Source organism: Ambystoma mexicanum, chromosome 5q, assembly GCF_040938575.1.
Source record: "Ambystoma mexicanum isolate Mex_15411 chromosome 5q, UKY_AmexF1_1, whole genome shotgun sequence".
NCBI lineage: Eukaryota > Metazoa > Chordata > Amphibia > Caudata > Ambystomatidae > Ambystoma > Ambystoma mexicanum.
The window spans coordinates 675,408,630-675,429,361 of NC_090933.1; the positions used below are offsets into that span (position 1 = coordinate 675,408,630).

General features: G+C 44.3%; 1 protein-coding gene across 1 annotated transcript in view; it reads left to right on the top strand.

The window, feature by feature from the left end:
* ADHFE1 (alcohol dehydrogenase iron containing 1) overlaps positions 1-20,732 on the top strand; it is a 419,108-nt gene that overhangs the window by 213,308 nt on the left and 185,068 nt on the right. Inside the window, exon 7 of the mRNA XM_069621130.1 lies at positions 19,520-19,597. Coding sequence (XP_069477231.1) covers positions 19,520-19,597 — 78 coding nt within the window. The remainder of the gene's footprint in view (positions 1-19,519; positions 19,598-20,732) is intronic.

Consider the following 20,732-nt stretch of genomic DNA (forward strand, 5'->3'; position numbering starts at 1 on the left):
AGAATTGAAACTTAACTTGTTGGAACCCCAGTCTATACAGGGATTATGTCGACGCAGCTAGGAAATTCTAAGTATTAAAGGGAAGTGGGCTGCTCTAATAACATCAAAAACAATGTCTTCGGTATGATTACCCATCGAGATCTGTAGACGATCAGTCTCCATGGTTATCTGTCCTGAAGAGAGAGAACGCCCATCTCCTCCTTCGACTGGTATGATCGTTGTCATACATTGGAGTGGTATCTTCCTTTCCTTAGCCCATGTAACATCAATGAAGTTGCCTGCTGCTCCGCAGTCCAACATAGCAAGCACGGGAATTGTGATTCCTGAGTTGTCTGCTAAAGAAACCTGAAACACCATCAGTCGGTTGTCTTCTGTTCCTTCTTCTCTTGGTCTAGTGGTATTGCAAGTGTTTTAGCCATCTTTCCCGTAGTCTCCCTTGCGTAGATACGAGGTTGTGCATTTCCTTGACGTCTGGAAGGTATTTCTGTGCAATCCTTTAACTGATGTTTAGATGATTCACAATACATGAAAAACTGGAGGATGTCCTCAACCTCTTCTTTTCTCATACCGTCTTTCGTTCAGTCTGAACTCTATCTGGAGGGCTAATGAAACCAATTCGGTAAAAGTCTCTGGTTGAGCTACTCATGCTAGCTCGTCCTTTATTTCTTCGTGTAGCCCTCTGCGAAAAATCATCTGTTGGGCCGTATGTGGCCATGCAGCCATGGTTGCCAATTCTTGAAATCGTGTTACTTACGACTGGACATCCTGGCTACCCTGCTTGACATCCAGGAATGCTTAGTAAGTAGAGTATTTCACCTCTGGTCTTTCAAAGCGTGGCTTAAAGTTGTGAACAAACAGGTCATAATCATTAACTGAAGGATCATCCGCAGTTACCAGTGCTGTTGCCCATGCTAAAGCACTACCTGTCAGGTTAGTAACCAGGTATCCAACTCGGGCTCTGCCTGTCTCGAAGGTCTTTCTTCTGAAAGAAAAATAGACTGAACAGGCATCGAGAAATTCCTTCATTCCCTTCTGATTACCATAATACTTGTTCAGAGTAAAGGGCATCAGGGGCAATTCACCTCTTACTTCTTCTCTAGCGGCGGCTTGTTGGCGCAGAGCCTGGTTTTCTGCCTGGAGTGCTTGCATGTCTACTCGTAGATTCTGAATAGCGACAAACATCTCCTGAAACTGCTCCAAAGAGGCCATTGTACTTTCTGGGCGTTGTATACTGTCAAGCTGGTCAACTCTTCTGATCCGTTTCCTTAACTCCTCCGCACCTCTTTCTTCTGTTGAATCCGTAGAATGTTCAGCCTCTTTCTTTTTTCAGGGTTTCCTAGTCTTCTTCTCCTTTCTTTCCTTCTTGTGATGCAAATAGGGCCGTGGCTCCTCAGAGGCCGTCGTGACCGGAAGGAACCAAGTCCTGGAGACCCCCAAGGAACCAGCCCTACTTCAGGGAAAAAGCCGGTTGGCAGAAAAAACCCTGAGTGCGGAGAATGCTCTTTATTATGATTTGGCCGAGATTCCGAAAGTTGGTAAGAATGAGTTCCAAGAGTTGTTCGATATTGCCTTTTGAAATAGGGTCCAAATTCAGATTCTGAATGCAGATGACCGGAGGGCTGGATGGCATGAACAGTGAATCTATGCCGCAGGAGTCTTTGGATGAAGGAGAAGTGCAGCCGTGGGAATCCGCTGCCTGGCCAAGCATGGAGGACTGCCAAGTGTAAAGGTAAGGTGTCTTGCGGAATACTGGGAAGGAGACGAAGAGCTCAAGGATCGAGCGGACGTCGCCTGACTGAAACGGCAAGGCAAAGCAATGATAGGTAAGAATGAAGTAGATAGAACGAACTAGAATTGAAGCGGAAAATATAGCAAAGGACATTATAGAGTATAGGACAGGTAAAAAAGGAGAAATAAAAGTAAACGAGGGAGAAAAAAATGTACCCTTACCTCCTCCGTGAAATCTAAACAGTGCTAGATATAACCACACCCTAGAAATGAGACATCACCTCGAGAGTGAAAAGAAAGTTACAGAATCCAAGCTAAAAGGAAGGAAGGAAAATAGTTCAAAGTTGAAATAAGACACAGGGAACTAGCATTAGAAGTTCTTGCGAGAAAAATGACGATACAATGCATCGGTACTCTGGTGCGTGTGACGTATATATGTCGTGGCGGCCATATTGGAACTTGAGCATAGACCACTGAATGGCACTTCTTACTCCATATTAGGTGTGTCTACATCGGCACCATATCTTCCAAGGCTGATGCATTACACACAGGTAATGGGTGAAATAATACAAAATATGCTTATATTGTCGTGTCTCTTATTCCAGAGTGGGGTCTATGCATTTATCTTTTGGCGAATATCGCTTGTGTCTAGTGAAACTACTGTATCCTCTACTAACATTACCCTGACGCCAGCTGGTGTAACGACCATGTCAGGGGGACAGGAGAGCAATGACAGCACGGTAAGGAGAGGTAAGCGCAGTCCACTCTCCTCACAGACATGAGAGGAGTGGAGCTATATCTCACTGACACTGCTCGAGTGGCTAATAACATGTGGTATAAACACATGACCAAAATAGGTAAGGTAAGCGCCTGGAGAGCTGTTATGTCTGCTCACTAATCCCCTATGCCCTGAGTGCCTCAAACGTTCATAGGAACTGAAATACCAGCAGCAAGAGCGCAATGCCTTATGTACCTGTCCATGGTTAACACTCGAGGAAGATTTCAAGGGAAAACGGCAACATCGAGATGGATGTCTCAAGCAAAATTCCCATATGAAGACAGTTGCATAAAGACTTTTGACATGATGAACAATTGTTGACAGTTAGACCACACTATACAATATATAACTGACAGGCCACAGGAAGGTGACACGCAAACGATAACACTGAAAGAGCTGCCCTGCCCGAAGATGGGGGTGAAAGAAATAGGAGGAGAACCAGGATGCTGGGAGAGACCACAGATACTTGTGCATGGCCAAGTATACACAGAAGAAGGATGGAAAGATGGAGTAGTAGGTAGCAAAGCACGCACCGTAGTACAATCACCAGTGAATACAGTACAAGGAGAGAATGACAAGTGCCTAAAGGAATGGGATACAAGTGCCAAACTGCTCACCTGGCTAGACAATGAAGCTGGACCGATGACTATAATACTTTTGAAGAAACCAGCATTGTGCTACAAGAAAGGGGGAGAAGTGAAGGTTGGAGATCACACAAAATGAAGGTACACTGAAAAGCATCCAGCAATGAAGATAGGCACCGCAGTACTGGAGGATCATTAGTGGGCATGTGGATCCAAGGCATACAAGAAACTGCCACCCAACTGAGGAGGAGTTTGCTCATTGGTACACATCAATATGCCGTCACTGATAGAGCCCCAAAAGGATATAAAGCTTGATGACTTCCAAAGATGGACACTAACACGAGAAAGAAAAGGTCTGTGGGAGTTGAAGGAAAAGGGAAGAAAGAGGCAGTCCCTCAAAGTGAGTAGAATGAAAAGAGACAACTATTTCTCATCAGTCAGAAACATCCCTGGATGATGTACCACCTGAACATAGGTTATTCAGCAGAACGGAAATGTTTTTTTGTGTCAGTGGTTCCAGCAGTACAGACATATGCAAATGTGAAATGGTTGCAGATTACCAGGGGGGAGTGGATGCTGACAATAAACTCTACAGTGAATGGATTCAACTGTAGAATACAATAAAGGAAGAGCTCTGAACAGTAAGGTTGATGGCGTACCAGAATACACCTGTTCTGGACCTTCTCACAGCAATAAAAGGAGGGGTTTGTGCAAAAATCGGGAGTTCCTGTTGCACATTTGTACCTGCCAATGACGGAGAGAATTGCACACAGACAGAAGCATTGACCCAACTGTCGAAAATGCATGCCAAAATGGAGGAAGAAGAAAGGGGGCAGGAAAAGACAAAAGCTGGATAGCTTACCTTTGGTCTTGAATGCCCTCTTGACTGGCAGACAGACTGAAAGTATTATTAGGGGTGCTAATATTGGTACTAGTGGGACTATGTGTAATAAAGATCTGCATCACTCAATGTCGCAAGATGACAGAGAAATCGATAGGAATGAAGGTGATGATGGTTGTGGATATAGGAGGTGAAAAGGACAAGATACTGTAAGAAAGAGGCAAGCTGAGAGCAAGGATAAGGGAATGTCCAAGTTGGACATTCCACACAAAAACAAGAACTATGGAGGAAGATGGGTATGGTGCAACCCAGCAGAGTGCAAGTACATGACCTGGAATTTTGGCAATCATACAAACTACTATGGACACCTCGGAGGACTGACTTTAATATGGCTACCAAAGATAAAAGTAATACTATATACCCCCATGAACATGACAAGACGAAGAGCCAGGAACACTCAAAGTCATCCATCTTATTTCGAACGAATCCTAAGTACACCAAAAGGTATCCCCTCAGTCAGCCATACAAACCTAATTCAGTACAAATCTTTACTGGTATAGGGGAATCAATGGATGTTGTGAATGGGAATACCCTAATGGACAGTCTTGATTAAGCACTAAGAAGCCATTATGCTAACATTATTAGAGATACCAGTGAATAGCAGCGTTAGTCATGAAGCACACTTGCAGCCCTGCACCGCATTACACGAACACCCATTCGCATAGACGTATGTAGAAATCATATTATAAGTCTAAGGAAAATTACAGAAGGCCCCAAGCCATAGATGAGAGGAGCTGATTCAGGCTGCATTGACAGAAAGCAAGCTCACAGTCAAGGTTAGAGATAAACGGTTACATTCCAAACTCTAGACAATGAAGGACCAACTGCAGAGAAATGAAATACATCCTCATAAATGCAGGCTCAAGAGCTCAATTTTGTAGTCTGTAAGCACGTGATGCAGCCAAACTAGACCATGGCCATCCACCCGTGGTGGCAAAGGAGAGCCGATCCCTGCAACCCAGGCACAGAGTGAAACACGTGTTGCAACATGGAGATGTGTTCTCATAGGCAAAGGTGGCACTACCAGATACAATACAGACACATTGGGCCTCATTACAAGTCTGGCGGCAACCCTGCCGGTGCTACCGGTGGGTTGGCACCAGACTTGCAATATTTACCAGCGCCTGGCTTGCCGGAAACACTGGGGGCTTACGACCCCAGCATTCCAGGAAGTCAGGTGCCGGTAAATGTTAATCCCCATTCCCATTGAGTCCCATAGCACTCAATGGGAATGGGGACCAACGAAGCACCGGCACCATTAATAACTGTGCCGCTGCTTCCGTGAAACTGCGGGCAGGTGCCGTTCTGTCCGACAGGTCTGACTCAGGTGGGCGACATGGCACCTGCCCGCAGAGTCGTACTATGCTGATGCAGTAACAATGGTGCCGGTAGGTTAACCGGCACCATTGTTACCGGACCGGCATGGTAGTAATGAGGACCATAGACATTTCACATCACCTTGAAGAGGTGCACAGAGATCTGAGAACCGAATTGATTCCCAGGTCTGGGGCGATCAGCTCCACCCAATCGGGAAATAGAAAATCAGGGGTGGGTGGTAAGGGGCAAAGAACCAATGGTAAATCAACTACTCTGCAACAATGTAATAGATAGTTTCTTAAGGACGGCACAGGCCAGCCACTGTACATGTAAGGACCAGTAGAATAACCACTATAGGGTACATCCATAAGGGATACCACTTCTAGCACCCAATCCGCACCGGGAATAGCTTTTTGTCAAGGGCCCAGATGATGATGATGCAATGTCACCGCAAAACCGGGGAGCATGCATTGTAAAGTTGAGAAGTACTACAGAATCTTGATTGTCTTGTATGATCCCTGTTGATTTTATAACCGCTGTTCATACTTGCCGTTGGCTGAGTCCTCCGTTTATTCTGGGAAAGGGTGTTGGGCCCTTGAGAGTCGGGCGGACCACGAGACGACCTCTGGCATACCAGGGAGCCATCCCAACACTGCAACCAGAATCTAGGCATCTATTGGCCACCAACACTATGGAGTGCTAAGCACTGCCAACCCCACCATCACCCCCTTTGTGGGTGTTGTGTGTGTGCCTTGACAGGGATGAGTTCAAAAGTCCCTTTCACTGTCATTGCGATTTCTGCATTTCACCTCCGCTTGAGAGCTGAAAATGTAAAAATGAATCTTAATACATGGAGTGCATCAATGTAGTCTGGGAGCTGGAAAGACTCTCTGAGCATTGCGCTTTTCCCGACACCTTGCCTTCAGCTAGGGAGGCCGAACGCAGGGGACCCTTTCACCGGTTGCATGACCAGTTTAATCCCTACGTGTATCATGGATGGGCAGGGGGGATGCAGTAGATAATCATGTGGCATGCCCCAGTCTGCAAATTCTGCAGATGGGCACAATCTGAATAGTTTGCAGCATTTGCACTGGTAGATTCAACTTTTTGAATCTCACCGCCCCCCCACCCCCCCCACCCCCCCGCCAACCCTCCGAATTTCCAGGTTCATCGCACGTTTTCTTAACTTTCCCATGAGGACTTGAAGGCTGCTCGAGCCCAATTGATACACAATGACCAGAGGCCTTGACAGCTACCTTGATAAATATATTCTTGCTCTGCAGTCGACAAAATGGTTCCCCTTGTAAATCCTGTTAAACCAGCAGCTACACCTAAGTAAGATGGCACGCACACGTTGAAAATAAATACGGAACAGCACAAGAGACCACCCAAATCTGGTCACTGGGTGGAGTCGGCAACACGCTAGGTAAAATGTAGAACTTTGGGAAGAGGGGATTGTGCAGTTGTTTCCTGTACCTCGAATTCTAAATTGGCATGCAGAGCGTGACATGGTTCTGACTTTGATGTGTCTACATACAGACTCATTGAAGCACTTCTCAGAAGCGCTCAAGCAGCATCGCATAGAAGATAACTTGTAAAGTGCTGCATTGCAGAAGTAAGGCAGTAGAGCATAACGGAAGATAAAGTTAATCAGAAACATTGCTTACATATCCGATTATGCAATACTCGACGAAATGTTGTTTTGTGTCTTGTCTGCAGTTAAGTAGAGATGAGAAATAACACAGCAGTGAGTTGGAAATGACGCAATTCAAATAAGTGGTCTGAATTATACATTCCACTACCAGGGAGTATGCTAGAGAATACCTCAATTAGTATTTGATGATCTGGTCCTGATGAATGCGATGGGTAACTGTGTATGTCACAGAAACCAGTTGACACTAATATAGGATATCATTAATAAACAGGATATGTTATTTGGACAACCAGTAGCCGTCCAGTTTTAATTAGGGTTTTCATACCTACTTGGGACTAAATTCGAGGGTGAATAATGGTGGAAGATTCCTCACTTTAGTTCCCATTTTATTAACGTTTCCTTTTTAAATAAAAATGGTAGTGATTCATGATCTATATTCGAGGGGATTGGGTCCTCCGACGTATTCCATATCTATGACAGGTAATGTCCACAGCTGTGCTGCGGACATTACCTGTCATAGATATGGAATATGTCGTCGAACCATCCCATCGAAAGAACGTTACCAGGTAAGAAAGTAACTTGTTCTTCTCTATAGTTCTCTTCTTAATAACTACAGTTATTTCTCACTGAGCTATTAGATCTATATTGGCAGGTTGTAGTTGTTATAGTAATTTGCTTTTTCTATACATCGCCATCCCCCAGAGCTAGTTTCCCTCTACAGGTATAGTTAGCTTTTCCTCTAACTTTTTCAGTAAGTGAATGCCTGTATGTAAGAAAGTGTAAAAGAGAGAAAACATTTCTTAAAGAATTCTCTTGTAGACAATCAGGTGGGTTCTCTGTCCTTTTTGTCTGAAAAGATAATCGAGCATTGGACTGAGTATTGGCCCCCGTTGTGACTGGACCACCTTGTAAATGCCCATATGTAAGTGCTTCAGTGTGCCATTAAATTTCTGCATAAGGATTTGCAAAATAAAAAGTTTTACTTGGGTAAAAGCTAGCAAGAAGTCGACCGGATAATCTTGAGGATTTGTCAACCTGCGTTTAGAAGCACAATAATCAGTGTGACAAAGACTCAAAATAACCTGAGGATTGATGCCCAACAAATCTCCAGACTCTGTGTACATCAGTGTGGGACCAACTGAGGAGTATTGCAGTGAATTACAATGGTTCTTTGAGGATCAGAATGAGTAAATTCAGGCTGGCCATACTTAGCCAGTGTAATTTACTCCAAAGCAGATCTTTTCATGGGCAGGTTTAGCCCTGCCCATGCCATGGAGTTTCTCGCCTAACCGCTGACATGAATATTGCTACAGGCAACTTTGACCCATGACCTTAAAGAGACCCTTGGAAAATTGCTGCTCTTGCTTAGAGGGGATCCTCTTCTTCTGACAGGTATTATTTTAGCACATTTAGAATGTGTCCCGGCGTGTTCCTACTTTAAAACTAGAGTCCTTGATGTGTACATTCTCACCAACTATCAACTCCACTCCTTCCACTTTGCCGAAAAACTCTGCAGATAGCATCCACCCAGCTGTACATCCTTGGAAGATGCCGGCTTTTTTGATGTCTTTAAGTCTGTCTTTAGAACTGGTAATGGATTGAGTCTGCTCTGGTCTTCCTGGCAGATGATTTGCAGATCAGATTGGGCAGAACATTAATCCAGGTTTTTTCCATGTTGGACCTTACGTGGGCCTTGGAAAATATTGAGTTGCTTGTCTGTTGCCAGGATATTGTGCAGCAATTGGGAAGTACCATTTTCCATGGATCGCCTGGTTCCTGCAAGACAGGCTTCAGCAGGAGAGGTTGGATCCCTATGTCTCCCAGAGGGCATTGTCCCTTATAGGGAACCATCGGGTGCATTACTGTCAATGCTAGTGGTGAATGTGTATGTAGGACCACACAGCGATCTCATCAACGGACATGGTCTACAGAAACATGAGGATGCCAACAGCACTCTGATCGATGTCTGTTTTCATAGCTGTCCAGAAATAGTCTTTGAAACCTTTACAGCCCCAGAGTTTGGGGATGCTCTCTCGCCTACTCTAAGATTTACTTCAACAGGGACCTTTTACCAATGCATCATAAGACCCATTTTATCTGTTTTATCTGTGTAATGATGCTTTTTGTATGTTAGTTAAACTTTTCAGCTCTTTTCAATTGTGCAGCGTTTGAGTTCCCCTTGAGTGCTATGCACACTTAAAATAAAGAAAAATCAAGATAATCATGAAGATGATTTAGAAAGACATGGCCTAGAGCTAACAACTGTGAACCTTCTGCAGCTTGTAGTACATTTTATGCATTGTGCATACCATCAACGGGTGAAGCATTTTTTCTCACTCTGCCTCTAACGATAAGCTAATTTGCATCTTACCTAGAATTTACGACTCACTGCTGGTAGGACAGAAATTAAGCTATAATAGTTTCCAAAAATTCAATTTCTTGCACTTGTTGGTATGCTCTATCAAATCCTGGTGTCAGAGGATCCTCTCTGTCAGGCATCTCGATTGGTTGAGTCTGACCTGTGCTTATGCCAGTCTGCACAATACTCTCTGAGGGTTTCTAAGTGGCTGGGTTTCCTCTGTCCTGTAGAAATATCCAAACTCGATAAAGGAAGTGCCATTAAAGCAGGAACTGCCACCCTTTCCTCGCATGTGTACTAATGAAGCAGATTTACACCTTCATCTTACACAATGCTTACTAGGTTATGTACTGACAAAGATAGGCTTCCAATCCAGGTGGTTTTCTATAAAGGGTAAGCATTCCACAAATAAATAAAGCACTTGTTTTAATTGATAAACATTTTTTACAAAAAGTTGAAAATATCGTCATGTTTATTCATAGATTACATTCAATAAAAGAAAGAAGATCTAGTCTTCGGTCCACCATGCTTCTTATCTTAAGTCTAGGCCGTGTGTTCTCCTTTGTCCAAAATAATTTTTGTCACAAACGAAACCACAGATATCGTAGCGTGTTTTTTTCTCCACTCATTCAAATTGCCCACCATTCCTCTGCACTAAACGATGGAAATTGTGTTAGAAGCTGTCTAAATACTTTGGATCTCTCTTTGATCAAGCATGGACAGTAGAGCAGAAGATGCTTCAAAGTTTCAACACATTCGTGATCTTTGCAAAATCAACATGTGTTGACATCAACTTTGGCTCGTATTGCAATAATCGCATTTGTTTGTAAGCGATTTAGTCGAATTTGTAAAAACTGATCACGGAAAAATCTGTTGGGAAATTTTGCCAGGTATCCCGGAAGTGTATTTAGCTTCCTTTTTTTCCCGCAGGAAGGTGGGCAATACACTTGTAGCCAGCAGCACTGGCAAGAGTAGTTATCCAGTCCCTCTCTCCTATACTCGCACTTGGTTGTTTTTCAAAAAATGTTCAGTACTGTTGATCAGCTCCCGAATGTCTGTTTCTTTTGGACCAGTTCTCCAGCATTGCAGCAGGTGCTCCACGTAGTTCTTTGTTGATGATCTGAAAGATTATCGGTTGCGGACATAAGATAATCTTACGGAACAGTGCTAAATTGTTCCATTCCACCATGGCTCTTAGGGACTTAAGACCAAGCACTCTCTGTATAATCTGGACCGGGGTTGAAGTGGGAACATCCAGCACTTTCTTCCAAAAGAGTCCCTCAAGCCTGGCCATACTTTTTCAGGGATCATCATCATTGCTTCTGCAGCGTAAGTCAAGGAAGGGACTACTTTTGAAAAGTTCAGCAATGGTCCGTATTTCTTGTTCAGGACCATAGCCTGGCTCACCAAGTTCTTTGCTTTATCTCAAAGATGATCGACCATCGGTGTTTCAACTGTACTCTTACTTAGACACCCAAGTATTCAAACTGCTTACTTGCTCGATTTTAGTACGTCCCAAAAACCAATTAAATTTTTCTTTGTGTTTTATTGTTCTTTCGAAACACGTGATTTCTTTTTTCTCTATGTTTATTTCCAGATTGTTCTTTCTGATTTACTTTTGCAGGCTATCCAGCTGGTGTTGGAGGCCCACCAGGGTCTGGTCTATTAAAACTAGGTCATCAGCGTACTAAAGATGATTTAGCCGGACTTCCCCTATGGTCGGGGGGAGGGGTGGATCTTATCAAGGAATCAAAATTCTGGATGTCTGCCAGAAGAAAATTAACAAGGGCCAGGCAAGTGGGCATCCTTGCTTGTCACCTCTAGCAGTAGGGATTTCACGTGATAGTAGGCCAGACTGATTCAGTCGCACTTGCATGGTGGTTTTAGAGTGAAGAGCCATCAAAGGTTCCAAGAATTTGGGCAGTTCAGCTCTCCCAGTTTCCCCGTTCTCGGTTAACTTTGTCAAAGGCTTGAACTAGATCAACCAATGCCACAGAGAAACTTGGTCTACCATCTCTCACCATTCCCTTCAAGATGCTCAAAAGAAGGATGTTTGCAGCCTTTCCGATCTCTTTCACAAAACCTGTTTTTAAAGGGTCATTACAGCCCACCTCCTTGGTCCAGTCTTGCAGTTTTTCCAAAATGAGAGATCCAAAGACCTTCCTGATCACTTCTAGGAGGGCAATAATTCCTTGGGTTCTTGCTTTCTCCTTTCTTGAAGATTGGGACAACTGTTGACTTTCTCCAGGAATTTGGGATCGAGCGGGTTTGGGCAATTTGCTCCATTAGTTTGTGGATGAAGAGGGCCCATGATTCCAGATGTCCTTTAACATGGCGTTAGTCAGGCCATCAGGTCCGGGAGCCCGTGATGAGTTTAGCTTCCATAGTTTCTCTTGTACCTGTTCTACACCGTGAGGAATGTCCCATGATTCACTCTTACTCTTGTGGGGCAGGGGCTCCAGGGCTGGCATCATATAGAAAAGGTTAGTGAAATGAGTCACCCAAACCCCTTCTTTAACATTGTTATATTGTAAGTCAATGTTTTGGCCTACTATGGACTTGACTATTGACCAGAAGTCTTTAGCCCTCCTTCCGCATATCGCATTTAACATGGTTTATGCATCGTTTTGGTACATTTGTGCTGTGTGCTCAAATAACAAATCTTTATAGATCTTAATTGCCATGTTTACTTTTTTTATGTAATCAGGGTGGTTTGTCTTTGCCACTGTTCATCATAGTTTTCTCAATGTTTATCTTTTTTCCACGATTAAGCTGTCGTAGACATGAGGTCTTTTAGATATCCTGACGAAAGGCCTTCGTTTGGTGGGGCGGTAACATTCGTGAAGAGGGCTGTAGTCAACTTTTGATTCATCTTCATTAGTGTCATTGGACCTTAGCTTTTCTATGAATTTTAACACCAACTTGTCAATTGAGGGCATCATCATTTTCAAATAGGTACCCCTATTGCATACCATTACTGATAACATCATTAGCTGTCTTTCTGGTTGTATCGCAGCCATCCAACTTGCATGCAGCAGGTTGTGGTCACTGTTTGCCATCTTTAATACTTCAAAAGAGGAGATGAGTATCAGGAGGTTCCTTGATAAGAAAAAAAATGTAATCAATCACTGCTGACTGGTCCTCTTTCCCAATTGCCCTCAGGGGTGTATCCCCAGCAATTAGGTTGCTAAGCATGTGCAAGTCATGTGAATCCATAAGTGACATCCACGGAGTTCCTCTGGGCATGGAGGCAGATCTTCCTAGCATTCCCCCCCCCTCCAGAATCACCCTTTATGCATCTAGCATTGAGGTCGCCACATAGAATGATGTAATGAGTGTTCTGATTAATGTATGCATCATCAATAAAGCTAGCGATCAAGTCCAGAAAGGCCAGATTAGAGGTGGCTTGGGGTTTCCAGTACAGGTTTATAATCACCATAGTAGTTGGTTTATCCTGAGTTACAGGGTGCTTTGGATGATTCCATTCCACCAAAAGCTCTTGGGCGAAGAGATTAGAGAAAATGATTTCCCTCAGGTTTAGGTCTCTGCCAGATCTCAGTGCATGCAATAGGCCCGATGTAGGTCTTCCTTTCACCCCTTTTGCTGCTGGACTCAGAACTACTTCACATCCATCCAAGGTTGATTTCTCCCTCAGCCAGGTTTCCTGAAAGCATGCCAGATCAAAGGCTCCCAAATTAACAATGCTTTGAACTGTCAAATGTTTGAAACCTCTAGTGTTCCAAGAGGCCATCTCTAGACAGTTTAGCGAAGGAAAACCTTGACTGACTGTATATGTCTGGGGTGACATAGGCAGCTGGGATGGCTATGCATGGACTTGCTGGGCCAAGGCTCCTGACAACCAGGACTTGTTGCATTTTTCCAGTCCTTGTTTCTGAGCAGTTGTAATTTCTTGTCCATTAATCATCTGCCGGTCCAGTTTGATAGTCACGTTCAGATTGGGTCTCTGGCCCTCCGGGACGCGACCCATCCCCACTGGGTCTTGAACACATTTTTTTTCTTCCAATCTTTTCTGCTTTTAAATTAATGCCCCAATTATGACTGAGTCATTAGAACCTTTGGCTGTCCTACTAGGAGCCCTTGTAACCACCGCTGCTTCCCAAAGGGTGGATGAGGAGACCTCAGGGTCGTTGATGGCAGTTAAGTCGAAGCCTAACATTAACAAGCTTTCAGCTGCATCCAGCATCATCCCTTTTACCACAGGTGATGGAATATGAAGGTATATACTGTCCATTCTCTGTTCATTCCCAAATTCAATGATCTTCAAATCTTTTGATAGAACTTGATGTAAATTTGGGATGTAGTGAAGTAATTCCATGACAGTCTTCCTATTTAATATCAAATTGTCCCCTTTTACAGAATATTCTCGAGTTTTAGTGATCGTAAACTGTTGTTTTTACCACTCAAGGTTACGTTACTCAATTTATGAGTGCCAATAACTGCATCTTTGGATACCCCCACGTCAGCTACGTCTGTCGGTACAGTCAGTCTCCTGCCATTCAGGGGGTTGTCTACGGTGGCATTGGGGGCTTCTTCCCAGTGATGGATTTTCTGTCTGGGGTTCTGAACTTGGTGGAACGATGTCGAAACCCTTTTGTTCTCACTCCCTGATTGATTAAGCCCAGAAAGATATGTGATGATGCATTGGTCCAAATCTAATGACTTGTGGACCATAGTTTCGACTTGACTGGATCTCAACACTCTCTTTCTTTTTTCCAAAAGAGTCAGAAAGACAGGAGACTGTTGCTCTTCTGTAATAGGCACAAGGGTGGGTAAGGATGATCCATTTTCCTGGTTCTGACATTGGGAATCCTGCTGACTTATGTCCTCCATGACTAGTTCTGATTCAGAGTCTTCAATAGAGTAGAGGGATAAATTCATCAGCTCCTGTATTGTTTCGTTTTAGCCACTTGCGGGAGATTCTGTAGCAACAGCATTTGTGCGCATGAATTGTTTAGAAGGGATGATGGAGCTTGTGAGATTTCTTTCCTTTGGGCATTCCTTAGAGCCAGTTTAGATGCTACTTTGACCGTTGGGTTTGGTTTAGAGGCTTTAGTGTTAATTATAGTCTTGATAATTTGGGGTTTCAGCTGCTCCTTAGTTGATATATTTGATTTATTTTTCTTCATGGTCTTTTGGAGAAAGATTGAGAAATCTTGGTTATTCATGTTAAAGGGGGCAACGGGACCTTTCAGACCAATGGTTGCTTCTCTTGCCCATTGGTGTGGAGGCTGACCATGGGCCGGTAGCTCCACAGGTCCACAAGCCCCAGACTTGGTACTTGGAGAAAGCAATGTTATTTCCCTATCATTGCCCTTGGGGTCAACGTGGCGTGTTAAGGAGTCATCCCCCACAGGCCCAATCATTATTTTAGTTACAGTAGGGTTTATGATAGTCTTTTCTTCCCCTGTAAGGTCAACTTGTGTCTGATCCCAGACTTGCGTCTGTGTAGATTGAGGACACGTTGGAGCTGCAGAATGAGAAGCCTTTTGACTTATAATTTCTGAACGGAAAGAGTTTGGTTCTGATTCGGGGTTCCTTGAGTCCTTGGCAGTGATGTATCCTTCCAAAAACAGGCGTTTTGAGTACATCATTGCCATCAAGGTTGTGTGGTCCTTTGGAGTATCGTTTAGTGATTCATATAATTTGGTGAAAAGGATGACATTATTGCGAGTAAGTCTGTTTTATTGTTTTTGTTGTCCTTTTCCGGGATATGCTTTTGTTGCTCCAGCCGTTTGTTCTTTTCCTGCCAAAATGAGGTGGAAGAGTCCAATGACAAATCAGATGTATGCGGACCGTTGGAAAGGTCATGTGGAGTCCTCGTTTTCTCAGACTTTGAGGCACTGACCAAAATATTGTGACCGGGACTCATGGGTATTGATGGCTTGTTGAGGACACTAGTCCGCAAAACGTCCCCAACCTCTGTATACGTCCCGTTCAGTACATTTTCTTGTTGAGCCTCAAGAAGTGATTTTGATATTTTCTTCACTGATGAAAAGTTATAGATAGATGTTTGTTGGGGTACTGTTTCGTTGGAAGGAATTACCCAACAAACCACTTTTTTGGATGAATCTTCCCCTTTGAAAAAGCAAATAGGATGGGAGATTGTTTTTGAAGGGGCTTGCGATGTGTAAGAGCCACAGTTTTGTGTTGGTAATTGTTGGGGTCCAATCCGTTGGGCAGGGCCCACTTATGGTCGAATGTACCATTATTTAATCACTGGGCTCTGGAAAATGACCTGGAGAGTTTGAGGACAGCGAGATATCCTGGAGTCCCTCCAGGATTTCTATGTCCGAGAGTTCACTTGGAGTATGGATGGCGATTGATTTTTCTTTATTTTAGGTGACAGAAAGCAGAGGTTTTAACAACTGGGAACTTTCTTTTAGAGGCTGCCTTTTGGTAAGTTCTTTTGGGCAAAATAGCCCCTCTACGATGGACTGAACTGGAGGGCTTATTTAAAGGAGAAGTGCAGACTCTATGCTTCATCAATAATACCGACTGAGGTTCAAGTATTAGTGAGTCTGTTGTTGTTACATTGATTCCTGGGGGCACCCTGTTCCATTCGCACAGCAGTTGAGGTTGCTTGGGGGAAAATGGACACAAGACTTTGCATGGGGTCAACTCGCAATGGAGGATCTGGTGGGCCCTCAAGGCTCAGCTCATGGGCCGCCTCTAGGGCTAGATCTGCAGGGTCCAGCATGAAAGTATATTCAGATGAGTGTATAACCTTAGTCTTTTTTATCAAAGTTTTTACATTTGAGGAATAATTACGCACCTCAGCTTGAACCGTGATCTCAGACATGGCGGGTCCCTCAGTGATTCGAATCACGTTGCTTGGAAGCGGAATAGTGGAGGTACCGGGGGGGGGTTGCATCGGAGTCAAATGTGAAGCCAAAGGATTCAATATATTGACCTCATGGTCTGATGATAAAAGAGAAGCCTCCCAACCACTCTCCATTTCCTCACTTGTAGTATAATGATGGACAGCTGTTGAGGCTGCCACTGTAGTTATTTCAGTTAGGGTCATTGAGGCTGATGAGTTTGATTTATCCAGTGTGTAATTGGGAGCGTCCCGGTACTCCGCGTCACGTTGGAACCATGGGAGACTCTTGGTTAAATCAGTATCTTTTCCAAAGATAGATAAATCTGCTGGGATTGTGGAGCCAGACTGCTCCCGTCTCGTTTCTTGGACTGTTTCTTGGACTGTTTTCTTTGAAAGAGTAAGGGTGGAAGGTGGCGGTGAAGGTAACAGCAGCACAGGAGAAGGTGGGGGTGGGAGGAGTGACTAGAGCTAGTCTGAAGGAGGCGGAGGCGGAGGGAGGGGTTGAGGGACAGTGAAATGTTAAGGGAGGCAGTTCTAGTTTTCCGTTTACCCAAATAGTGTGCTGATTCACCTTTGGGTAGATGAGTCGATGGGGCCACTTGGGTAGCCGGCGGGGGGTTTAGCGTCTCCTTCTCCGTCTCTGCAAAGCTTAGAGCTCTGAAAATTTCGTCCTTCCTCCATCGAGCGAAACTTTATTGTCCCACTTCATCCGCACAGACTGCAAACTCGGCTGCCAACTACACTGCGGAAACCAGTATTTGTTGGGAACTCCTCCCCTTGAACTCCAACAACACCGCAACCAACAAGGTACAGAGACTACAAACTCGACTGCCATCTCTGTTAATTAGTTGACTATGTATATGTTTGGGAGCCAATGCGTATATAGGTTTAACTATGAAGAGTGTATCTGCGGCAGGATCGTGGGGGTGATGCCTGCATTCAGCTCATCTTCTTCAGGATCTGTGTGTCCACCCAACGAAGCAAATGGAGGTACACTAGCACTTAAATGGCATACAAGATTCACACTAGCTGAAGCCTAGGGGTTTAGTCAGAGGCCAAGGATAGGTTAGGAGGGCACATCCCAGAACAGGTTGCCCTTTCATGTCATTGAAGAAACAGGGCTACATATATGTTCATATACTGCCTTCGACTAAGCTTTTGACTTGCTCACCCATGCCAGTGATAAAAGCAGAGCATTAGTTACTTACTCCTGCAAGTTCTCCCATTTGGCGGACTTACCATGAAACGGCATTTGGTTGAGGTAATGGCTGAGCATTTTAAATGCAGTGAGTGCTGCGCCTGCTAGCTACTATGTGGGCATTAGGGTGGTTCCCTTTCACTCTGCAGTTAAGCTGTGCTAGTGAATGCTGTGTAAGGTCCTAATCTGGCAATTGCATATTCTTCTTGACCCAGGTATTCAACACCTTATGGAATAATTGACTGTTGATTGGGATCATTCAACATGGAATTGGTCTGTGTGGGTTATGTGAACACATAAGTGCACTTGCTGCACCTGTTGTGAAGGATCCTGGAGAAACTTCTACTGCAAGTAACTGCTTGTCTTGGGGCAACTGAGGACAACCAATGAGAAAACCATGACCATAAGTATCTGAGTCTGGCCCCGACACTCTTCCCCCATAAGCCACTTCGGTTCCAGAAAGACTGAGGATGAAGAAGGGAAGCCTAGACTATGCTGCGTTGAGCAGCAGGAAGCAAATGGCGACTGCACTGCTTCGACCATCAGGGAGTGGATTGATCCTCCCAGTGTGCGTTGTGTGCTGTGGTTCGCTGTAAGTTCCCCACATGGTAGATGGTCAAGAGGAAGATCATCCAACTGGGTGTTCCTCTTATAGGTATTCACCAAAGACTAGAGGGCACTGGGTTTCAAGTTAACAGGGAGATGCCTTAACTTTATGATTGTTTAACACAAAAACAGGGCAAAACGCATCTGTGAAAAGTATTTTGACTACAGCACAGAGATAAATGCAGTCTCATAAGTGGTCAAAGGTGGCAAGGCTGTGAAAGAAGACCGAAGGATAGAGCAATTTTCTTTCTATCCCTGCCTATCAATTGTTCAGAGATCTATTGTGGGTATCTAGCGTAGATACCCACAATAGATCTCTGAACAGTTGCCTCAGGTGTTCTTTTTTAACATCTTTTCTCTCCCCATACATCTACCTCAATGGGAGAGTGTGGTCAAGGAAGGACAAGGCTGAATGTTTTGCATATTGGTTAATTGACAGTAACTCTTTAATTTCTTTATACTGTCCCTTTTAGGTAAGCGGTACATCAGCGCTACCTAGTCTTAGACACAGAATAGGGAGGGATAGAAAGAAAATTGCTCTATCCTTCTGTCTTCTTTCACAGCCTTGCCACCTTCGACTACTTATGAGACTGCATTTATCTCTGTGCTGTAGTCAAAATACTTTTCACAGATTTGTTTTGTCCTGTTTTTGTGTTCCTCTTAAGGGACCACAGTTCAGTACTTACCCAGTGATCCAATCCCCTGGATAGCCACGGCTCACTGTTTTCCCAACCCTTAGGAAGGGGAGATGGGGTGATGAGGAAGTGGACTTTAAGGCTGTGCTTATGGCCGTGGCGATAACGTTTGCCCAATGACCTTTAGGAGGATGCTTGGGTGAGAGACAGGCCACCCTTGAGTAGCCAGTCAGTATTTTACTTTAGTATTTGACTTGGCTGCTCCCAAATTGGGCCACATGATTTTGGTTGATTACTTGACACTTCATTAGCTTAATAAATGTATCACTTGCACAACAATGTCACATATCTTATCCTGTGTCTGATGGAGAAACAGGCATGCAGAGACTGTGATGTCACCTGTGCACTGGCGCACTTCGATGGTGTAACGACTGGGGTATTCTGACTTAATGTGGCTGGCTACCCTGGCTACCACAAGGTACCGACGTGTTCATTGTATGAACACAGGTCATTGATACCAGGGAGAGAAGATAAGGCATGAGCTCTCCTGTTGCATTAGTGTGCCTTGCACATCTTTGGCCAGGATCACACATCCAAGCACCCTGCGTTGTTAGCAGAAACCTGGGATCCCAAAGGACAGGACTAGACCATGATCAATGCACACACACATATTGGCCTGATAGAATGAATGCTTTAGAAATCAGTAATCCGCAATGACATGTGCATGACGTATCAGGACATGTGACTATCAGATTTACGTGCGATATATGACCAAGGCTTGAATCTATATGTCGATTTTGTTTTATATTTCTCTGTGGATATGTATAGCATGCGTGTCAATTCTGAAACCAATATTTTAATGCCTTGCGTTTTGCAATGTTGACATTGTACTCAAGAACACGCACTGTTTTTTTGCAGTTCCAACCACGGCTGGCACCGGAAGCGAAACCACAGGAATTGCAATTTTTGATTACGAAGATTTGAAGGCAAAAACGGGTAGGTTTACTTTTGTAGTTTGATACTTGTCGGCGTATCTGTTCATTTGTCTTTATTGTCGAGTTCTGACTGGAAATACGTCTATAAAGAAAACAAAATAGATCTCGAAGCAGTCTTGCGAGTTGGGTGCCTTACAAGACCTATGTCCGATGCGGCGACAGAGGCACGTGACCCCAGGGAGTTCTAGGAAATTGAGTCCTATTACACATACACCAAGGAAGGCATCAGCGGTCCCAGAGTCATTCCATGATTTTGTGACGCCATGGCTCGGTATCGTGACAGTGGGCGTAGCTGGTGAAGGTTCAGATGTAGATCCTGTCCGGGGCTAGTGCAGGATCTCCTTATAGGGAGGTAAGCCTGAGCGTGACGGGTGCCTTCAACCCAAGGATATTGGTTGTGGTTTTGATATCTGGTGATAAGGCGTTAAAGAGTCTGGATTGAGGAGCGAGAAGGAGTAAAGCGCGAGGATGCAAAGGGAGAATAATAGGATGGAGGGATTATGAAGAATGCCAGATTAGATGCCATGCAGAGGGAATTACTGGGAGTTATAGATACCAGATGGGGCGAGGGAGTAACCCATACATTCATTTGAATACAATTCAAAGGAATTTACAGAGGGAATTGTGTTGCTTAGCGACCCAACAGGTGGGGAGTTGGTGGGGAGAGGTAGGAAAAGAGAAGGTTGTACCTAGTCAAAGTGTCAGAATTGAACATACTTTTGTGGTTGCAAAGGAATAGACAATGGAATGAGGAGGCTGCAAAAGTAGTAAAAGCAGCTTAGTTCTTGGGTGCTCATCAGTGTATTTGTGGAGTGGTAGGGGACAAGGACATATTTTCAGGTTAAGCATGTTGAGCCTAATGTCTGTCGTGGAAGAAGTGTGCTTGGGGAGTTTAAGATTGCTGCCAAAGAGGAGTCCAGGTTCCGAGCCTTGAAGAAGGTGAGAAGCAGGATTGGAGGAAAAGAAGTGGTTCGGGGTACGAAGGGTGAGGTGATCTTGGCAGTGAGGTAAATCGCTTCAGTCTTGGAGGAATTTGACTTTGAAGAGTCATTGCCACTGCTGAGAGGTCAAGGCACCTCAAGATTAGTTAAGAGATTACTATTTTAGTTTGGTCACACAAGGTAAGGATTACGTTT